Raw genomic sequence first — 21,606 nt, 5'->3', positions numbered from 1 at the left:
ATTAAAATCCGTATAGCACCCAACATAGAAACCACTAGAGAAACTATCAGAGAAACCCAAATCATAAATTTCTTTTAAAAAAAAGTTCAAAAATAATATATAGATAATTTCTTTTTTATATATATATGTTTTTAGAATATGTCAAACAAAAAAAATTGAATAATAACCAATTATATATTTTAACAAAAAATATTAAAAATAAATAAATATAATCAAAATATTTCTTTTAAGTATATATATTACTTACCTAAGTAATTATATTTTAAGATTTTTTTTTAACTCAAGATCATTTTGTTTTTTCATATTTGAAAAAATATATAAAATATATTTTAAATATTTGACTAAAAAATGAAATATATAAAATAAAGCAATGTTGAAATTAATATAAAAATTAATGAAGGAAGATAAAATATAAAATAAAAGTCAACAAAACTACTATTATCTAAGAGTGAAAACTTAAAGTTGTTAAAAAACTAAAACTCAAAAACTTAATTTATCAAAAAAAAAAATCTACCTTGTCATAAAACCTATATAATTAGAAATTTATACAAATTATAAGCCTACACATGTGTGACACAATAATTAATTATATTTAATTTTTGAGTAGTTGGGAAAATTGCTTTGTTGTTTTCTTCTTGTCTTTCTCTCTGTTTTTTTTTTCTTCCCTAGGATAATAAATAATTGAGTGTAATTATTGTGTAAAAAGGGGGAGAATTGAAGTACAGAAAATTATAGAAACAAGAATTAGGAGAAAGAAAGAATGATCATCTTTATTGAATATACAAAATTTTGAAAATTCTATTTAAATTTTTTGTTTAAATATTTTTCTAAGAAAAGAAATATTTTATTCTTTTTCTGAGATATGCCTTTATTGCCTGGCTTAGCTATTGCTTTGTGGTCCTCTTCTCAACTCAAATCCAAAGAGCCTTCTTTATCAAATTGATTCATGGTATTTTTGCTAGTTAAAAATAAAAATTAATTAGAATAAAAGAAAGAGATAAAAAACAATCTTCATTAATGTAATTCAAACATAAAAACAATCCCAAAAATGAGTTGGATTCTTCCTTTTCCACCTTTTATTTATTTTTTTAATTAACAAAAAAATAAAATAAAATCTACTCAATAAAAAGATGTTTTAACTTTCATAGCATAAGACAATGTATCATGCATAGGGTATTATATTTACACCCGAAAAAATAAGAGTTCTATTTGTACCTCACAAAATAATTACACACTCAATATTTTTTTTTAAAAAAAAATAAGCTGAAAATTATTTTTAAAAATCACTCTCAATATTTTTAAGAATTTTTTTTCGCACAATATTTTGTGTTAATTTAAATACTTATTTTAATTTTCTTTTTATATATATTTTTCAATTTTTTTCTAATAAAATTTCATATAATTTATTATTTTAATTTTTTTATTATAATATTTACATATAATTTATTTTTGTTTCATTAGAATATTTTTTAAGAACATGAGTCAGAAAAAAAAATTAATATAATTAAAAATATTATTTTATGTAAAATTTTAATAATAATAATATTTTGTGCTAATTTAAATAATTATATATATTATTTTGCTTTCATAAATATATATATTTTAATTGTTTACTCTAATAAAATTTTATATACATTTTTTTTATCTCAATTTTAATTTAAGAAAAAGATAATAAAAAAGTGAGTATAAATTAAAATATACATTTTATATAAAATGAAAAAAAAAATAGTGTATTTATTTATATATTAGAGTACTAATAAAAACTCCTCTTACTTATTTATTTTACTAGTCTAAAAAATAATTGAGTACAATTATAATAATTGAAGTATTATAGACAGAGATAAAATTAAGAAAGAAAAGGACATAATGAATTATATATGTGACTCATAAATATTACGTAAAATTGTAATTAAAACAAAAGTAAAAGTAAATATTTAATTATAGCATTCAAGTATATCTGATATGTAGTATTATTTTATTGTATTTTCAAGTATATATACGATTAGCTTTCATTATTTGAAAGATATATAGAATAAAATTAAAATGTAGTCGATCTTTAATATATTTAAGGTTAATTAGTAATTTTTCCCCTGAATTTGAATATGTATTAAATCGTACTTCCTGAATTTTTTTGGCCGTTAAAAATTTCCCTAAACTATTGAGATTGTTAAATTTAAGGACTTTTGTCTAATTTCATTCAATTTTATTGTTTCAGTGATTGTATGTACTAAACCATGCTCCCCAGACTTTGATATCTATTAAATCATGCCCCTCAAACTTTAATATGTACTAAATCATGTACCTTGAACTTTCATCCATATTAGAATTTTTTTACTAAAATTAAACAAAACTCTGTAAATCTAACAATCTCAATAGTTCAGGAGAAATTTTTAACGGCTAAAAAAGTTCAGGGGACATGATTTGGTACATGTCAAAGTTCGGAAGGAAAAATTACTAATTAGCCTATATTTAATTTTTGTTTGATCATATAATTGAGAATTGGTAAAAAATATTACTGGTGCTTATATAAGGGTCGGTTTTGGAATGACACATGCTACCTATAGGACCCATCCATTTTTAGGGTCCAAATAAGGAAAATTATATTTTTTAAAATATATATTTTTTCTAATTATTTTTGGGAAATTTGAATTTCTATGCTTGCATTAGGGGATAATTTTTTCCCTAAACTTAAAATAGGGGATATTGGTAAAATGGGATAACATTTTCTTAATTCCCACAATACCCCCCATTTGAAACCTGATGCTCTCTCTCTCTCTCTCTTTCGCCTCTCTTTCTCTCTTTCTCTCTCGCTCGGTGCCGCACCCACACACGCAAACCACCCACCCACGGCAGACCACCCACCCACGGCCGACCGGACTACGTGACCCACGGCCGACCGCCCCCCTCAACCCATATCACCCACGCCGACCGCCCCTCTCAATTTTTTTAGTGATTTTTTCATTTTTTTCCTTTAATTTTTTGTACTTAAATTCATGAAATAGAATAATATGTTGCAATTTTGTGTGAAATCTGTTAGTTTAGGTTAGATTTAACAAGATTAGGAAGAGATTTGTCGAAAATGGAATTTTTTTGATTGGGTCCGATGGGGCCCGATGCCCGTCCGATGGTCGGGTTCGATGGGGGCATGGCTGGAGGTTGAAGATGACAACTCGATGGGCCCGATGGCCTGATTAGGAAGAGATTTGTCGAAAATGGAATTTTTTTAATTGGGTCCGATGGGGCCCGATGCCCGTCCGATGGTCGGGTCCGATGGGGGCATGGCTGGAGGTTGAAGATGACAACTCGATGGGCCCGATGGCCTGATATAGGGGGTCCGATGGCCCGGTCCGATGGGGCCCGATTCCTTGGGCCCGATGGCCTGATATAGGGTCCGATGGCCCTGTCCGATGGGACCCGATTTCTTGGGCCCGATGGGTTCGATTCTTTGGGCCCGATGGGTCCATTTTACGTTTAGGGGAAAAGATGGGAAGAGAGAAGTTGATGTAATTGGGGGAGGGTATTTTGGGAAAAACAATAAAGTTGTCATATATTAAAAATATTGGTAAATATAAGTTTAGGAAAAAAATTTTAAGGTAATGTAAGCATAGAAATTCAAATTTCCCTTATTTTTAAAAATACCGTTTACTCTTATAATAAGGGTCCAAAACTTTTTTATTTCTTAAGGTTCATTTCAATTTAAAATCGGCTTTATTTAGTATTTTCATTGATGTTATATTGTTATTGATGTAATTAAATATAATGTCTCGTATAATTTAAAAGAATAATTTTTAGAAAATATTGTTAACCAATTATTAAACATCGCCTATGTATAAAAGGTTACTAGTACCTAATACTTTGCATCCAAAAAGTCAAAAAAAAAAAAAAAGAGATAATTAATGGAAGATAATATTATAAATAATAAAAGTTAAGTGAATGAATAGATCGAAGATGAAGGGTTTCCTTAGAAGCATAAATTTTAGAGTATTTTAACATAATATTTACATCAAACATCAAAATCCAAACTTTGTAAAACTCAACTCAAACAATCATTATTATTATCATTGAAAACATAAGCCATAAACGACAATTAGGTATACATAACACTCCAAAGGTCAAATTTTCACATTGTATATATATTATAGTACGTAATAAAAAAGCTAAATAATAAATCTTTTCTACTGTAAATAATAATATAATGATAATTTGAGTAGTATAAAGAGTTAGGGTGTTCATCAACTGTTTAAATTGCTCAAATTGCTTGCACTGTATCATATTACAAAAAAATACAGTTTAAAATTTTTTACGGTGCATGCGGTTTGAATTTTTCCTTAATCTCACAGTGCGGTGCGGTTTGCGTTTTAAATTGTTAATATGCGGTTCAAACCACACCGCCCCGCACATTATAAAAATACTAATTTTCATATTTATTTAGGTACAATATGTAAATGTTTAACTTAAAGTCTATTAAAGCCACTAAGGCTAGCTTAGTGGTGAGGGAGGGATGGGAAAAAGGGAGAGGTCATGGGTTCGAATCCAGGACCTTTAAGCTATTAAGCTAATATATGATTGTAAAATACCATTACGCTACACTCAAAAAAAAAACTTAAAGTCCATTAATTATTGTATTGTTGACACTTAATTTTTTTTTTTCATATTTATTTTCAAACTTTATAGTATTTTGACAAGTTTTGTTCAAAATTTGTTGTATTTGTGATAGCTTAATTATTTAGTAATAGTCTAAACCGTATAAACTACAAAAACCACACTGCACTATTTTTTGTGGTGCGGTTTTTACGGATTTTTAGTTTCACGATGCGGGTGCGGTATAAACTTTTCGAAGTGGTTATGATTTAATTGGTTGGTAAATAATTTTTGTAGATTATCGACCAATCATGCTCATATATATTAATGTTGTCTGTTTTGAAAATGAGGTTTTTGTGATATATTTTAAATTATTTATTTTTATTTTAAGTTACACAAAGTCATTCATAAATTATTTTTGTTTCAGTTTTCAAAAGGTTTTGACTTGTTATGACAGAGACCAAAATAAAAATAAATAATTTGAATAAAAAATATTGTCTTTATTATTAATAAAAATTACTTACTTATATTAATGTATATGTTAAGGAAATTTCTTTAAAACACTACATCTATAATTGAACATATATATATACATATACACATTTTTATATATTACATGCACGTATTATAACGTGAAATATACTTGCATTGCACAACCCCTATTGATTTAAACTATAATTTTAAAGAGACAAACCGTTTTTCATTATTATAATTATTTAATTAGAAAAAATCTTAAAATAAACATAATTATTTAACAATAGATTATTCATTTCATAACTATCTATACATGCAGGCAAATTTTACAGTACCAACTTTGCAGTTCCCTTTATATATAATATATTTTTTTTTATGATCCTCCATGAAGATTCTCATACTAAACAATTGACCACTAGAAGATAATTAAAATAATTAAATACAATTAATATAAAAGTTCAAGACAATTATAAATTTTTATTAATTAAAAAAAGAAAGAACAAACAATAAAAACCCATTATTAAGAACCGACCAATAAGTTAAAATATTATGAAAAATTAGAAGATTGGATCCTTGTTGTCCCATAATATCTATATAGTTTTAACGTTTGGTATATATAATATACATAGGAATAGTATATATGTATCTGACACACCTAAACTTGTCTCCTCTTTCTCTCTTATCATTTTTATTTATTTATTTATATATATTTATTTTTGCGGTTGTTTGAATGCAATATTAATTAAATATAACGTTTTTATTTTCATTTTCAGGAATCTTGACCTAACTTCCATCTTCTAATTATTTTTATTTAATTTAATTATATTTTAATATGTCTTTCGGCCAAATTACATGAGACTTTTTCTTTATTGTAGTTGTTCAACATCGCTTCTTAATAACGTTACGTTACATTTTTTTTATTGGAAAATTTTCTAATATTATTGGGAGATACCTTACAAAATTTATATATTAAAAAGATTAGGGATGACTATATAGTATTGTTGGATTTGGAAATTTTAATATTTCTAAAGAGATTAAATGGAATTGTAACTAATTTTTTTCATGGAAAAATATTTCCCAATTTGAATAATTACAGCAAATAAATTGTGCTTTTTTTTTTTTGCCTAGAAATATTTTATTGAAGAAGCTAGAAACAATAAATTTGAAGAGTATTTGTACACATTTATTATACAATAATATGTAATAAATATAGTTAAATACATTTTTAAGTGGGACTATATTATTTTTTAATATGGCTGAGATTAATTATATATCATTATATGAAATATGTTTAATTTGAGTGTGTTTCAATTATTTTCCATCAATTGTGTGATGATTTCATTAAAATAATTTGGTCTAAACATCTCGTGAAATAATTTTAATAAAGAAAATAATTTTGAAATAGCTACTAAATAGATCAGGGTATGGATCTCGTGAATTATCTTGAATAAAGAATAATTAAAAAAAAATAATAAGGTTGAAATTTTTGGTTCTCGAAGAATCTCATCAACTTAGGTTTTTTTTTATTATTTTTATTTTTATTTTTATGGCTACAAATAATAATAATAATAATAATTTAATAAAAGGATTTAAGAATCTTTAAACCAATTTTCTGGCAAAGCAAGAATTGCCAACTAAGTTTGAATTGTAAGATTTGGAAGCTAATAATAATAATGAAAAGGAAATGCTCTCGTTTTCATATTATTATGTTAAGACAAAAATAGAAAGAAATATATCTTCCTTGCAAAATAAACAAATAAATAAATAAATAGATAGATAAAATTTCTTCTGTCTTGTATGGTTGCCTATGAACTACCCATTAATTTTGCCAACTTTTCCCTGTTATTATTTATAAGCTTAATTTTTTTTTTTTTTTTTTTTTTTTAGTATTTGGACAAAATATGCATCAAAATAATAGACCCGGTAACACTTTATATTATTTTTAGGAAATTTACATTGCACTTCAAAAATAATTTTTTTTCTATATTGTTGCAGACTTTTTTTTTTTTTTCATTCACATTTTTACAGATTTTTTTTTTCTTTTTTATAGATTTTCACTTTTTTTTTTTGAGGAAAATATCATTTTTCTATAATAGCAACGTCAAAATAATAATTTTTGAAAACAACAAAAAAATAATACAATGTATTTTTGTAAAAAAAAATATAATAAAATTCATAAAAATGTAAAAAAAATAGAGTAGATACATACAAATGTAAAAATTTTGCTATTTTTGTATATTTATGAAATAATTCTCTATTATTTTTCAACCAATCATTTTTGCTATTTTTGTAACAATTTTACGTATGGTTGGAGTTTATGCTCATAAATAGATAAATATTTATAATTAATGATCGGAAATTTATGAGCCAAAAATATGTCATTTTAAAAAATAGTTGAGCAGAAGTGATTTTTAAGAGAAGAAAAAATATACCAATGCACTTGCATATTTCATGGCCCAAAAAGAAAATTTGGACATTTGGAATGCGGATATGTAAAATTTAAACTTTGGGAAATTAAAAGTTTTTTTTTTTATCAATTTTATGGGTTTTCATATTTTTAGTATAAACATATGGTTTTTTTTTTTCTTTCAAAAAGATTGTTTTATGGGAAAATTATAAAAGAAGTTCAAAAATATAGAAAGATCATGTAAGGTAACCAGAGGTGTAACCATTTACCATAAGGGGGTAACCAAGTATTTTATGCTATTTTTTTTTTCCATAAAATAACTTTTCTGAAAAAAAAAAATCCATATTTTTACAAACTTTTACATTAAAATCCATAAAAATAAAAATTCCCCTTAAAAGTTTGCAAAAATGTGACCTTTTTCCTCAAAAAAGTTATTTCATGAAAAACACTTCAAAATATATATATATATATATAAAAATATATGGATAAGCTTTTTTATTTTTATTTTCGCTAAAAAACATATTTTACATTGTAATAAAATCCATAAAAAATATGTAATTTCCAAAAAAAAAAAAATAATGCCATAAATATGGGTTGTTGGCCAAAAGTTAAAATATGAATTATCTATTAATATATACACAAAAACCATAAGCAAAAGTACCATCTTCTCATATCACCAAGAAAATCCATCTAACTAAACAATAACAGTAAGAATATTTTTTTTTTTTTCTAAATCTAATAAACAACCAGTTACCATCACGATCATAAACTTGTATTTCCTTTATTCGGATTTGATTATTATAAGAATAACAATTATTTTGTTATGAGTAACTTGTTACCCACCATCTCATCAAAAAACTTGTTACCCACCAAATTACTGAAGAAAAGAAAAATGATAGTTGTAACTTGTAACTGGTGGCCAACGTATCATTAAAAACAAAAACTAATTTCATAGTGGTATCATTGGTAACAAATTAATAATAACAATAGTAATGATGATGTTTGAAATATATAAACAATATACAAGTGAAGGGAGAATTTATAATAATTTAAGGAGATTTTTTTAGAGAGAGAGCAAAACTCTATGATGATCATAGTTAAAATCCTTTTTATTTATTTATTTCTTCTAAAATACAAACTCATAAAGCAACTAATTTAAAACAACAAGAACATATTGGTTCGCCAACTTTCATCATAGCATACTAATGAGCTCATCTTAATTATTTTCAGTTTGTTGTGTAAACTAACCACCAAATTTTGGGTTGAGAATATTTGTAAAAATCTAGTGAACAAAATTAAGTGCTATTTTTAAAATTGTAACATAAATAATATCATGGGAAATTTAGTTAAAGTACTATTTTTGTAAAAAAAATTGAGAGTGATTCTACAATCCACCCTCTTAAGAAGGATGTACTGATGCACCCTCTACTTGTTTCGGCATCCAGAAAATTTTTTTAGTCTAATTTTTTTCATATTCATGTACGTTGTAGCTATTTAAGATATCCTACAAAATTTTAAGAAATTCGGAATAATTTACAATAAAGAAAATAATGTTCAAACAGTCTATTTTACACGCTTATAAAATAAAATAGTCACGCGTGCAACACACTGCTTGAACGCAATTTTCAGCATGTTAAACATTTTTGAATTTCTTAAAATTTTGCAGGGTATCTTAAATAAGTATAATTTACATGACCATGAGAAAAAATTTGACTAAAAAATTATTTCAGATAATAAAACAGATAGAGATGTATCAATGTATCCCTTTTAAGGGGATGCATTATAGAATTTCCCAAAACTTTATACGTTAGAAGATTTTTCTTTTACATTCTTACTATATTTTATAAAAACAATAACAAAATTAAAACAATATTCAAATAACATCAAAATAAAATTAAAAATTAAAAAAATTTCAAAAATGCCCTTCTTTTATGTTTTATTTACAATTTTACTATCTAAAATTTTTAATTACAAAAATACACTTATAAAATTTTAAAATTACAAAAATATATTTTACCTAGCAAAAAGTAAAAAAAAATCGAGAAATCAACTTTACAGCAACTATAATTCAATTATAAATAACTATAAAATAAATGCACGACAACAATAATAAAACTATAAATAAACTTAAAAAAAAAAAAAACAGTTTATTATTTTTACTAAAAATATATTTTTGTAAATAAAAAAAAATCAAAACGTCAAAATAAAATTTTTCCTTGTTAACGTATTTTTATAATTTTTTTTTAAATTTTTAATCTATTATATAAAATTTTTAAAATAATAATATAAAAAAACAAAAAACCAACAACAAAAGACAATATTTTTGTAAATAAAATGTAAAAATAATTAAATTGAGTGAAGAACTGTTGCGATAAAGCTTTAGGATTGGTTTGAATTTGGATGAGAGAAAAATGAAAATGGCAGTGAAACCCTTGCCACTTCCCTTACCCTTATTCAACTGCTGCTCATCATGTTGTTCGAAACCAGCAACTAGTGTGGGTGTGAATCTGAGCAAGGCCTCAGGCAGAAGGGGAATTGTAATGGTGGGTATTACTATTATAGTTGGGTCATTGGGTTTCAATTGTGGTCAGAAATTGGCAAATGGGTTGGAGATGGGAATGGTGAGTCCGGATCAGACAGTTGAGGAAGCCCAGAAAGGAATAAGAGGGCATGTTGTTGCTCTGTTAAAGGTCAAAGATTTAATTGATTCACACTCATGGAGTGAAGCTCAGAAGGCTCTTAGAAAGACCTCTGCCTATGTCAAGCTTGATTTGTATACTATTATTCAAGCTAGCCCTCCAACTCAAAGGTCTCTACTTAGAAAGCTCTATTTTCAACTTTCCAACAATGTCTCCAATGTAAGTTTAATTTGTTTCTGCTCTTTTATAATTCTCTCAACAACAAACAACATATACCTAGATAACATGAGTTATTATATTAAAAATTATAAGCACATTGTGTTTATGACTTTAATAAATGATATGAGAAACCGCTAACTAATTATAAAACGAGTGAGATTTAGCATTTTAAGTAAAGTTATTAAGTTGAAGTTTGTTTGTGTATTTAGACTGAAAAGTGGAAAACATTTGATTGAAATTGGCAGCTAGATTATGCAGCAAGGGATAAGGATGCAATTCGTGTGTTGAAGTGCTATGATAACATTGTGGTGGCTGTCAATGACATCTTATCCACAATTTCATCCATTTAGTTATTACCATATTCATCATCAATTGGTAGGAATTTTGGGTTTAATTGAAACAATTATACAAACAATATGGTAACATTTGATATAGAAATATATTTTTTTGGCTTATGTGGTTCCCTTGCCTATGAGTATGAGACTATGACCCTTTAATTTGCCAACTTTTCTAAGGGTGATACTATAAGCTTTATTATTTTTTTCTCTTTTTTAAGTACTATGTCTATATGTTTCAAAAAAAAAAAAGGTACTATGTCTATATACATCGAAATATTACACCCGGAATATTTGGTTAAGACGAGAGCCACAACTTTATAAAAATACTATCATATTTTTTCGAGGGCATTTATAATAATTTAGGATGCATTATGTAATATTTTTTAATTTAAAAAAGTAAAAATATTTTTCAAAAACATATTTTATAAAATTTTTACTTTTCAATTTTTAATTAAAAATCAAAATTATTAATATTTTGAACCCGAACCTGAATCTCAATATAGACTCCGACCCCAATCCCTAACCTCAATCCAAACCCCAAATCTAACCTTAGACTTAGACCCTAACTCTACTTAAATTAAATCAATAAATAAAAATAAAAATAAAATTTAAAAAACAAACTTTTATTTTCAAAATACATTTTTATTTTTCAAAAACAAAAATTTCACTTTTATTTTTGTGATTAAATTTTTTTTAAACAATTATTATCAAACATCACCTTATTTTTTCCAAAAAATAAAAATTTCATAAAGCAAAACTCTGTTTCATAGTTAAAATCCTATTTATTCTTTTTTTTTTTTCACCCCTTTATTTTAGAATACAAACTCATCATGAAGCAATTAAAACAAGAAGAACAGACTAGTTTGCCAACTTTGATTATAGTTTACTACATAGCATAGTTCATCACAAGTCTAAAAGAATGGAAAAAAAGCCTATGTGTGTTGAATTGAATGTAGTAAACCAAAGATCTAGTTCTCTGTTTCTGCCTCTCTTCTCTCAATCATTTTGATAAAATTCTGCACAATTCCCTTGCCTTCTGTAGTAATTATACTCTCAGGGTGAAATTGAACTCCCTGCAAAAAAGTTCAATTTCATTTTTTTGTTCATTAAGTGATCAAAGAAACCAATATGACGAAAAGGGAACCCTCCAACCAAAACTTATACTGTTCCTAATCACTACACCTTAACCAGAACATAGTTTAGTTTTCGGGACTCAAAATCAACAATGAACGCCAAGTTACATCTGCATAGCTCGGTTTATATTGAGTGAAGAAATGAAAGAAAGATTTTTTACCTGCAAATGTCGATATTTTTTGTGGCGAGCAGCCATTACGAGCCCATCCTCTGTCCATGCTGTAACCTCAAGTTGTTCATGGGGAAAACTGTCCGGGTCAATCACAAGGCTGTGGTATCTACCAGCAGTGAAAGGGCTGTAAAGAATATAAACATATTTAACTACTATGAAACTAAAGCAGATTATCGAAAAAGAAAAAAAAACATTCTACAACATAGTCATTTATGCTCTTTTAACAGCATGGCTTCAAAGCGCAATGGTACTTAAAGTTTAGACAACATGTGTAATAGAATAAAACACTGCAATCTAGAAAATCTCTACCCCACAATGAAGTGTTACCAACAATGGTGATAAATATTATTGAAAAGAAAAAAAGCCATACTTGGATAATCCAGAGAACAACCCTTCCTCTCCTTTCTCATCATAGTAAACAAGAGAGCTTTTTCCATGCATGACACCATTAGGAGATCTTACAATCTTACCTGCAACACCAAAATCATAAGCCCAAGAAAAAAAGCAATTAGATGAATGAGACAATCGATATGATTGATTGTATCTAATTAGGTACCTCCAAAAGCTTCCCCAATGCACTGCAAGCCCATGCATACACCAAACAACGGTACCATTGGTCCGAGCTCCAAAACAGTTTGCAATGATATCCCTGAATCTTTCGGTGCGCCTGTTAAAATGAAATAACATGTCTAATGATCCTTGAAGAACATATTATTTCTTATAAAAGTTCTTCATCATGTCTTATCAAATTCGAACACCATAAATCAAACCTGGCCCGGGAGAGATAAGCACTCCTCTGGGATTTTTCCTGTAAGAATGGCAGAAAATATAAACCATCTTTATTAAGGATTAGCAATCAATAATGTTCTCTTTAAATATAAACTTTTACCTTTTCAGTTCCTCCACAGTTAGTTCATCATTGCGGTAAACTTCAAAATGACAGCCCAGCTCTCCCATATACTTCAAATCACAGACAAGAATCAGAATAACAGCATTGTTAGTATATAAGAAAGTTTAATAAGCTTAAATGAAATACATTATAGCTGACATTTTGAGAACTTGTTTCCTACTCCAAAATGAGTGACTATCAAAGTCTCTTAAAGAATAATGCAATTTTGAACAATATCTTTGCAAATAGAGTAAACATATAAAAGTGCATTAACTACTCCTTTTCTATTCTTTTATCAAATGGAAGTTTTAATCTAACCAATGAATGCTGATACAATTTCAAATAAGCAAATGTCCGAAGAATGTGATCACTTTTTCATCCATATCCAATTTCAACCTTCACTGGAAAAATTGTTTTAAGAAGCATCCTTGAATTTGATATGTATTCGTTTGAAAATGACATAATTTGATGCTGCTGTTAATTATTCCTCTTGATTTTCCTTTCAAACTTTCATGTGTACAATACTCATTCAATCTTCCACTATAGGCAAGAAAGAATTAAGTTCATTCAATTAAAGAATGTATGGTACAATGATATTGAACATCGAAATATATTGGGAATGCCACATAAAAAAATGGATTCATGGGACCAACAAAAGAACCGTTACACAAAAAAGTTTCCAAGAGGCACGAACTATTATCATAAACGACAAAGGAGCGAATTGAACAGGCGACGAACAAGACAAAAAAGAAAAAAACAGGGTTCTAACAGCGTAATAAAGAGCACGTGGAACTTGACACAAGTACAAAAAACCAAAATTCTCATATCAACTTATCTTTTATAAATGAAGAGTGAATCCCCCTCAAATATTGTATTAACAGAAAGTCGTTAGTCATTCTTTGGCTGGTAGCCATTTATGAATCTTCAAAAGTTTCCTAGATACTTCTCAGCTAATGCTTTCATTCACAATAAATATGATTCTTGGAAGAAAATAATGTCTACATATTAAGACTAAACTAGATGCTAAGAAACTCATTTTGTAGCACCTACTTAGTCCATTTCCACTATTTTCATTATGATCAATCACATTTAACGAATCTCGATCTCATTTTTTGCTAAGGAGAAGTTGAAAGCATCTAAATAATACTCAAAGGGTTGAACTTTGATATTGTCTTAACATTTGTGCATAAATTAAACTTGAATTGTGTGCATACAATATGCTAGGAGAATGCATCTGAAGTAAAACAAAGTTAAAACTAAAGCCACTATGATCAACTTCAATCAAAATACCAGAACACAATTCTCTTGTGGCAAAACAAGACATCATCTTACTATTTGGAATTTCCCAAACACATTTTATTTTAATCTTCTTCCTCCACTTATGAATGATTTTACTTTCAATCCTTTAATGAGTGAAACCAGCATGAATACCTACTCACCCAAGCTCTCAAGAACTTCTAACAGAGTATAATTGTAAAAGTTTACATGATTGAAATAAATGATTATACAATACAAGGAGAATCATCCCCACAATCACACACAATCAACAATGCCCAGTATAAGAACTATCACATTAAACCAATTAAAGTCCCTAAATATCAAAACCAACATGTAAAATGGTTTCCAGATCTCAAATTTTCTTATCACATTTTCCCAGCAGCCAAACAGCAAGTAAAAACAAAAAAACAAAAAAGCATTCATGACACCAGAGCAGCTGTAAAGTTGACAAGACAGAAAAACGAAACACAAACAAACTTCATAGATACAGAATCATAAGAAAGAGGTTACCTGGCAGAGGTTGTAGGTGAAGCTGTCGTAATTGTCAATCACAATTATGGGACTGTTGATTTTCTTGTCCGAAACCGTGGACCTGATGTTCGATTCCACGACAGCCATTGGAGCTTTCGGTGCAAACCCATTTCCTAATTTCACCCCAAAACGAAGTTCTGCACAGAAAAATCAAATCTTTTCGCATCAAAATGCCAACTCAATTAAAGAACAATAAAAGTTGAAAGACATACCAGAGGAGGGTGTTGGAAGGAAAGCTGGAGTAGGGCTTTGAAGGGTTTTGAAAGAGAATGAAGTTTTGGGTTGTTGAAGTGAGAGGTGAGAAGGAACAATGGCAGCCATGGATTCAGAAAGAGAGAGAAAAATGCAAAGAAGAAAGATGGTGAAGAAGAAGAAGGAGGAGGCGTTATTAGTCCGTACAGACAGAGAAGAGAATGAAATATAGAGAAAGAAACTTCCTTACTTGGCAGGCAGTGGTAGCTGACGTGGCAGTCAAGTGCCATTGGACTATTTTGGTGCTAGACTTTGTATTATTAATATTATTATTATTATTATTATTATTATTATTATTATTATTAGGAAATTTAAAAAACTATACTTTAAAAATCTTAATATTTTATTCTTAAACCAATACATTTCAAACTAAAAATATATGACACTTTCATCTAAAACCCAAAAATACCCCTCTCATAACTCAACCCGCATATGCATTGGATCCCCCATCGGGCCCCATCGGACCCCCCATCGGACCCGTCAGAGCCCCCAGCTTGCAAGCATCGGACCCCCATCGGTCCCCATCAGACCCGTCGGGCCCAACCCGATTTTTTTTCCCAACTCGCAAGCATCGAACCCCCCATCGGGCCATTGTCTTCCCTAAACTACAATTTTCCCAAATCCCAGATCTGAACCTAAAATCGAACCTAAATCTAACAAAACTCACGGTGCACACATAAACACATACATTATACATTATAACCCTAAAATCAATACCTATCATACTCCAAAACATATATCACACAAAAAAAAGGGGGCCGGCGGTAGGAGATCGGTTTTGGTTTGGGAAGGGGCTGGAGTTGTGGACGGTGGTGAGGGGCCGGCGTTGTGGACGGTGGTGAGGGGGGGTTTGGGTTGTAGACGAGGAGAGAGAGAGAGAGAGAGAGAGAGAGAGAGAGAGAGAGAGAGAGAGAGAGAGAGAGAGAGAGAGAGAGAGAGAGAGAGAGAGAGAGAGAGAGAGAGAGGGTTGAGTTATGAGGGGTATTTTTGGGTTTTAGATAAAGTAGTCATATATTTTCAATGGTGATATGTATGAGTTTAGGGATAAAATATTAGGTATATTTAAGTATAGAAAATCAAATTTCTCTATTATTATTATTATTACTATTTTTTTTTTTGATAAATCAAAGAATTGTATTGCTCAAAACCAATTTGAATACACACTAAGAGCAACCAGCCGGTCCTCAATCTATACAATACCAACTGCACTATACTGCTGTGTTTTTCTAATTACAAAGTCAAGAACCATTCTCTATCTACACTTGAGATTTTCTTTGGCAAAACAACATGAATCCGAGTCCTTAGACTCCACTTAATGTCACAAATCACCTGCTGTTGAGTAACCTGCTCTTGCTGCCATATGATTTTGTTTCGGGCTTTCCAGCAGCAGTACACAAGTGCAGCAATTGCTGCAGAAAAAACTTGTTTTTTGAATTTCGACATCTTTGCCTTCTCAATCCATCTAACCAGCTGCTGAACGTTTGTTGTTCTTGCTTTCCAACCCAGCCAGCTCTTAATTTCAACAAGCCAAGAACCAGATACCTTGCACTCAAAGAACAAGTGCTGTGCACACTCCTTATCTTCATCACAAAGACAGCAGTGCTCGGGAACCTTAATTCCCATCTTCACTAGTCGATCTCTTGTTTTTAATCTGTTAAGCATAGTAAGCCAGAAAATAACACTATGTTTTGGAATATTCAGACGAGCCCATACCTCATTACACCAAGGTTTCTTTGGTTGTGGGTTGCTGAACATTTTATACCCAGCAGCTATGGTATATTAGCTTTGAAACTCAGCAACATCAGTGACCGTACTGAGGCAATTCTTGAGGTTAACCAACTTCTTTCAATACCAACTAGAGTGTATAGAAGCGTTGTAACCCCACCAATCTTGATCTCTTATGTATACACTATTCACCCATCTAAGCCATAAGCTTTCTTGGTTATTTGCAATAGCCCAAATGTACTTGGACATTGCAGCCTTGTTCCATAGCTCTAGTTTTTTGATTCCCAATCCACCTGAAGTTTTAGTTTGACAAATATTGTCCCAAGAAACAGCCCCTGCTCCATGGAAAACAGCCTGCCCTTTCCACAAAAAAGCCCTGCAAACATCTTCAATGGATTTCAAAATTCTTTTTGGCATAATCACAATCTGACTCCAATATGCTTGTATTGCAATAAGCACAGAGTTAATTAATGTGATTCTTCCCGCAAAAGATAAGTTCCTTGAACTCCACGTCCTTATTCTAGCTGTCATTCTTTCAACCAGAAGCTCACACTCTTTACCTGAAATTTTCCTTGCACAAATTGGGATTCCAAGATATGTAAATGGAAGCTCTTGTCTCATAAACCCAGAAAGTTGTAGAAGCTTGTTCACACTCCCCTGCTGCATATTACTACAATATATAGCCGTTTTGCTAGCATTGGCCTGAAGTCCCGAGGTAAGAGAGAAAAGCTTGAGTGCCTGTAGCATGTATAGGACGCTTGTAAAATCTCCATGGCTGAAAAGTAAGACATCGTCAGCAAAAGCCAAGTGATTCAACTTAAGATCCGAACATCTATCATGGAAGTGAAAATCTTCCTTCTCCCCAATCTTCACCATTAATCTAGAAAGATATTCCATACCCAAGACAAATAGAAGAGGAGACATAGGGTCCCCTTGCCTAAGTCCTCTTCTAGATTCAAAGAATCCATGTAAGGATCCATTGAACATAAGAGAGAATTTAGGAGTAGTGATGCAATTCATAATGAGCTGGATGAAGCTTCTAGGGAAATTTAGGCCAGTTAGCATTTCCTCCAAAAAGTCCCACTCAACCGTGTCATAAGCTTTTTGGAGATCAAGTTTGATCATACAACTTGGTTTGTTTGCTTTCCTATGATAATGCCTTACCAAATCCTGACATATCATAATGTTGTGCCCTATGAATCTTCCTTTAATAAAACCTCCTTGTGATTGAGATATTATTGAAGGAAGAATTTGACTAATTCTAGAGCTCAATATCTTGGTTGCAATTTTATAAATCACATTGCAACAAGATATTGGCCTAAAATCCTTAACCGAATTAGGGCACTTGCATTTTGGGACTAGAGTAATTATTGTTGAATTGATCTCTTTGAGGATGTTACCTGTTTCCAGAAAAGCCAGTACTGCACCACTAATGTCTTCTCCTATGATATCCCAATTGTCCTGATAAAAACTACTTGAGAAACCATCAGGACCAGGGGATTTAGAGCCAGGAATACTAAAAGCAGCTTTCTTCACTTCTTCATGTGTGAACTTCTGAGTTAGGACAATTGCAAGCTCTAGCCAAAACTCTTGCCTCAACTTTCCTTCGATTTTCTAACTTGGACCCCAATATTCCTTTGTAAAATTCAAGGAAAGCCTCTGTAATCTGATCCGGATCATGTACTCTGCTTCCATCTTGTCTTTCAATAGATAGGATACGATTGTGCCTCAGTCTCTGCTTAATGCAAGCATGAAACAGACCTGAATTACAATCCCCTTGTTGAATCCAGTCTGCTTTAGCTTTCTGTTGTAAGAATGACAAGTAGTCTCCTTGCACCTTGATGAGCTTTTCTCTAAGTTCTCTTTCTTGAAGGTGAAGTTTAGAGTCAAGAGGCTGTTTGTGTATTTGACTTTGAAGAAGATCTAAGTTCTGCTTAATGCGAATGACAGCACTTTGTAAATCAGAATAACCCTCTTTATTAATCTCCTTGAGTTTCACTTTAAATTGCTTCAATTTAGTCACTACTTGGAACATTTTGGATCCCCTTTCATGTTGCTTCCACACTTCTTTCAAGCTAGTATCATACTGAGGATGAGATTTCCACATCCTAAAGTACTTAAAAGGTTTCTTTCCGCTCACCACATGAGGATAAATTGATAAGATACCCGGAGTATGATCAAATAAACCTTCATTGAGAAAGACAGCTTCAGCAAACTCATATTTGTTAATCCATGCTTGATTAGCCATGATCCGATCAATTTTTGAAAAAATTCTGTCATCCCCGTGCTGCTTATTCGTCCAAGTGAAGAAATTCCCACTTGATTTGACATCTTCCAATTGACAATGGTTAACACATTGAAGGAATTCAGTGTCAGGATAAGCCTTGGTCCTAAGACCAATCCTCTCCTCTTTAGCCAAAATATCATTGAAGTCTCCCATTACCACCCAATTACCACTTGTTCTCACATCACACAAATCTTTCCATAAAAGTTTCCTTGTAGCTCGATCATTAGCAGCATATACCACAGTAACAAAACTATCAAACCCATCTACAGTTGTCATCCTTAAATGCATTAATTGACTAGTGCATTTAAGAATGTCAACTGTAAATCTCCAAGGGTTCCAAGCTATGACGATCTTCCCACCTGCATGCCAAGCTATATTAGTAGAGAAACACCAATTTGCAAACACATTTGAGTATAAGGTTCCAAGTTTTGGAGCCTTAACTCTTGTTTCGAGAAGACCAACAAAATCAACTTTTTGAATATTGATAAATTGCTTTATCAACTGTTGTTTTTGTTGATTGTTGGCCCCTCGAACGTTCCAACAAAGTAACTTATCCATTAGACAGAGAGGGTGCTCCCCCCTCTCCTGTCTTGACTATCTCAGTAGGCATATTCTCCACTGCATTTTCTATAATTTCATCTTCTTCAAGTCCCTGGAATGAGTTCTTCATTATCACCCCATTAGTTTCAGTTGTTCCAGTTGTTCCCTGCTCACGGGTAGCAGTATTTTTCCTGCTATGAACTTTGGTAAAGCCCTCTTCATCAACCTGTGGCATCTTCCTGTTGTCCTTTTTAATGATCCATTGTTGCTGCCCCCCCATTTTCTTTTTACAATCTGTTGCAGCATGACCTATACCAGAACAATGTGAGCAAGAAATTGGCTTCCATTCATATTTTATTCCTACTGAAGTGATCGAACCAAATTCATTTTCAAACTCCAAGAAAGCTGGCAAATCTTGGTCCATCTGCACTTCTATTAAAACCCGAGGGAAGTTCAATCTCTCCCTTTCTTTAGTCACATTATCTACCATGATTGGCTTCCCCATCTGACCAACTATCTTAAACAATGACTTTTGGCCCCAATATTTCAGTTCCAGTTCTTCTAATTGGATCCATATAGGCACACTCTTCATATCATCTTTTTTGAATGATTCATTTGGGTCCCAAGGCCTCATAACTACTGGTCTTCTGTTAAAGAAAATGAAACCCCCATTCAACACTTGATCCCTATCCTCAATTGAATGAAACCGAATGATGAATATACCATAGGATAACACCTTCACTCTGTCCACTTTACCCTGCCATATTCTATGAACAAAGCCATCCAAAATATGCAGAGGAGGATTTACTCCTAATACATAGCAAACAATCGAAGGTTTCCAAAAGGAAATCTCATCTTCAATATCATCTAATGTAATCTTCACTTTACTCTCCTTATTCTCAGTATTCAGAAACGAATTCTCAAGATTACGCATAACAGAATTTGATCGCAAAACAGGAGGGATAGAGTGTATACCTGCTGCAATGTTACTGTTACATTGCCTATTCGCCTGGAGAAAGTGAGAAAAATCACTTCGAACTTCTTCCTACCTCTGTATCTCTTCCAGTGAAGACTTCGGTGATAGAGGAGCAAAAACATCCCTCATAGCCGGAGCAACGTCTGCCATGTCTTCCTCATCAGAAACATCCAACGCTTCAATTTCTGAAATCTGATCCATCGAACCTGATGGAATCGCATCCATCTTTGATTTCCCCCCTTTCCTCTTCGAAATCTTAGTCACAGATTTAGGTTTTCCATGGATTTTTGACCTTGTTTTAGCCATGGCACCAGCTAGGTCAGCTGCAAGAGCAAGAACCCACAGAAAAACTTGAGTATGACCTTATTTAAATTTAGGAATGTCGTTATTATTATTATTATTATTATTATTATTATTATTATTATTATTAGGGAAATTTGATTTTCTATACTTAAAAAACCTTAATATTTTATTCTTAAACCAATACATTTTAAACTAAAAAAAATATGACACTTTTTTCAAAACCCAAAAAATACTCCTCTCATAACTCACCCTTTCTCTCTCCTTCCCTCAAACTCTCTCTGCATCTCTCTTTCTCTCTCTATCTCGGCATATCTTCGCCGCCCCACCCAAACCATCCCACAACCTCCACGGCTCAACCAAAGAGCACGGCTCCGACGACCTCCACGACCTCCGACGACCACCGAGGACCACCCAGCCCCCCTCTCTCTTCCTCTCTCTCAACCCGTGAGGACCACCCAAACGCACCACCACCTCCATGGCTCACCTCCACCACCTCCGACGACCACCGAGGACCACCCATCACCTCTGACGAATGACCCAGCCCCCCTCTCTCGGACTCAACCACCCTCTCTCTTCCTCTCTCTCAAACCGAAAAAAAAACCAGGGTCCGATGGTCGGACCATGGGGTCCGACCGACCATTGGACCCTGGTTTTTTTTTCGATTTGAGAGAGAGGAAGAGAGAGGGGGGTTGGGTCCGACGGGGCCGATGCGGGGTCCGATGGGGCCCGATGGGGGAGTCCGATGCATATGCGGGTTGGGAAAAAATAAGGCTGAGTTATGAGAGGGGTATTTTTGGGTTTTAGATAAAACTGTCATATATTTTTAAGTTTGAAATGTATTGGTTTAAGAATAAAATATTA

The 21,606-nt window shown here is 31.3% G+C and overlaps 3 protein-coding genes across 3 annotated transcripts; 1 reads left to right on the top strand and 2 right to left on the bottom strand.

Moving 5' to 3' along the window:
* The first annotated feature begins 9,790 nt into the window (after positions 1-9,790).
* LOC115723009 (psbQ-like protein 3, chloroplastic) lies at positions 9,791-10,775 on the top strand. The gene is made up of 2 exons (XM_061104286.1): positions 9,791-10,320; positions 10,566-10,775. The coding sequence occupies exons 1-2, from the start codon at positions 9,874-9,876 to the stop codon at positions 10,668-10,670; spliced, it is 552 nt and encodes a 183-aa protein (XP_060960269.1). The 5' UTR covers positions 9,791-9,873; the 3' UTR covers positions 10,671-10,775.
* A 714-nt stretch (positions 10,776-11,489) lies between these two features.
* LOC115724080 (anthranilate synthase beta subunit 2, chloroplastic) lies at positions 11,490-15,087 on the bottom strand. The gene is made up of 8 exons (XM_030653535.2): positions 14,875-15,087; positions 14,642-14,799; positions 12,854-12,924; positions 12,735-12,772; positions 12,521-12,631; positions 12,335-12,434; positions 11,953-12,088; positions 11,490-11,731 (listed from the first exon to the last, which is right to left on the bottom strand). Exons 1-8 carry the CDS (start codon positions 14,981-14,983, stop codon positions 11,627-11,629), a joined length of 828 nt encoding a protein of 275 aa, XP_030509395.2. The 5' UTR covers positions 14,984-15,087; the 3' UTR covers positions 11,490-11,626.
* A 4,389-nt stretch (positions 15,088-19,476) lies between these two features.
* Positions 19,477-21,265, bottom strand: LOC133031525 (uncharacterized). The gene is made up of 3 exons (XM_061105046.1): positions 21,211-21,265; positions 20,516-20,765; positions 19,477-20,467 (listed from the first exon to the last, which is right to left on the bottom strand). The coding sequence occupies exons 1-3, from the start codon at positions 21,263-21,265 to the stop codon at positions 19,477-19,479; spliced, it is 1,296 nt and encodes a 431-aa protein (XP_060961029.1).
* Positions 21,266-21,606: the final 341 nt, after the last annotated feature.

Source organism: Cannabis sativa, chromosome 9, assembly GCF_029168945.1.
Source record: "Cannabis sativa cultivar Pink pepper isolate KNU-18-1 chromosome 9, ASM2916894v1, whole genome shotgun sequence".
In the NCBI taxonomy this organism is placed as follows: domain Eukaryota; kingdom Viridiplantae; phylum Streptophyta; class Magnoliopsida; order Rosales; family Cannabaceae; genus Cannabis; species Cannabis sativa.
This window is presented reverse-complemented; position numbering and strand designations above follow the sequence as displayed.

What these genes read in the sequence shown, in the direction of transcription:
- LOC115724080 (XM_030653535.2), bottom strand. Translation starts at nt 14,983, where the DNA reads ATGGCTGCCATTGTTCCTTCTCACCTCTCACTTCAACAACCCAAAACT. An exon ending in TTGTTCTCTGGATTATCCAA is followed by an intron (nt 12,089 to 12,334) that starts GTATGGCTTTTT and finishes TATTCTTTACAG; the next exon opens with CCCTTTCACTGCTGGTAGAT. An exon ending in AAAAATATCGACATTTGCAG is followed by an intron (nt 11,732 to 11,952) that starts GTAAAAAATCTT and finishes ACTTTTTTGCAG; the next exon opens with GGAGTTCAATTTCACCCTGA.
- LOC115723009 (XM_061104286.1), top strand. Translation starts at nt 9,874, where the DNA reads ATGAAAATGGCAGTGAAACCCTTGCCACTTCCCTTACCCTTATTCAAC. An exon ending in TTTCCAACAATGTCTCCAAT is followed by an intron (nt 10,321 to 10,565) that starts GTAAGTTTAATT and finishes TGAAATTGGCAG; the next exon opens with CTAGATTATGCAGCAAGGGA.
- LOC133031525 (XM_061105046.1), bottom strand. Translation starts at nt 21,265, where the DNA reads ATGGGTGGTCCTCGGTGGTCGTCGGAGGTGGTGGAGGTGAGCCATGGA. An exon ending in GGTGAGCCATGGAGGTGGTG is followed by an intron (nt 20,766 to 21,210) that starts GTGCGTTTGGGT and finishes TTGCTCTTGCAG; the next exon opens with CTGACCTAGCTGGTGCCATG. An exon ending in TCACTGGAAGAGATACAGAG is followed by an intron (nt 20,468 to 20,515) that starts GTAGGAAGAAGT and finishes CCAGGCGAATAG; the next exon opens with GCAATGTAACAGTAACATTG.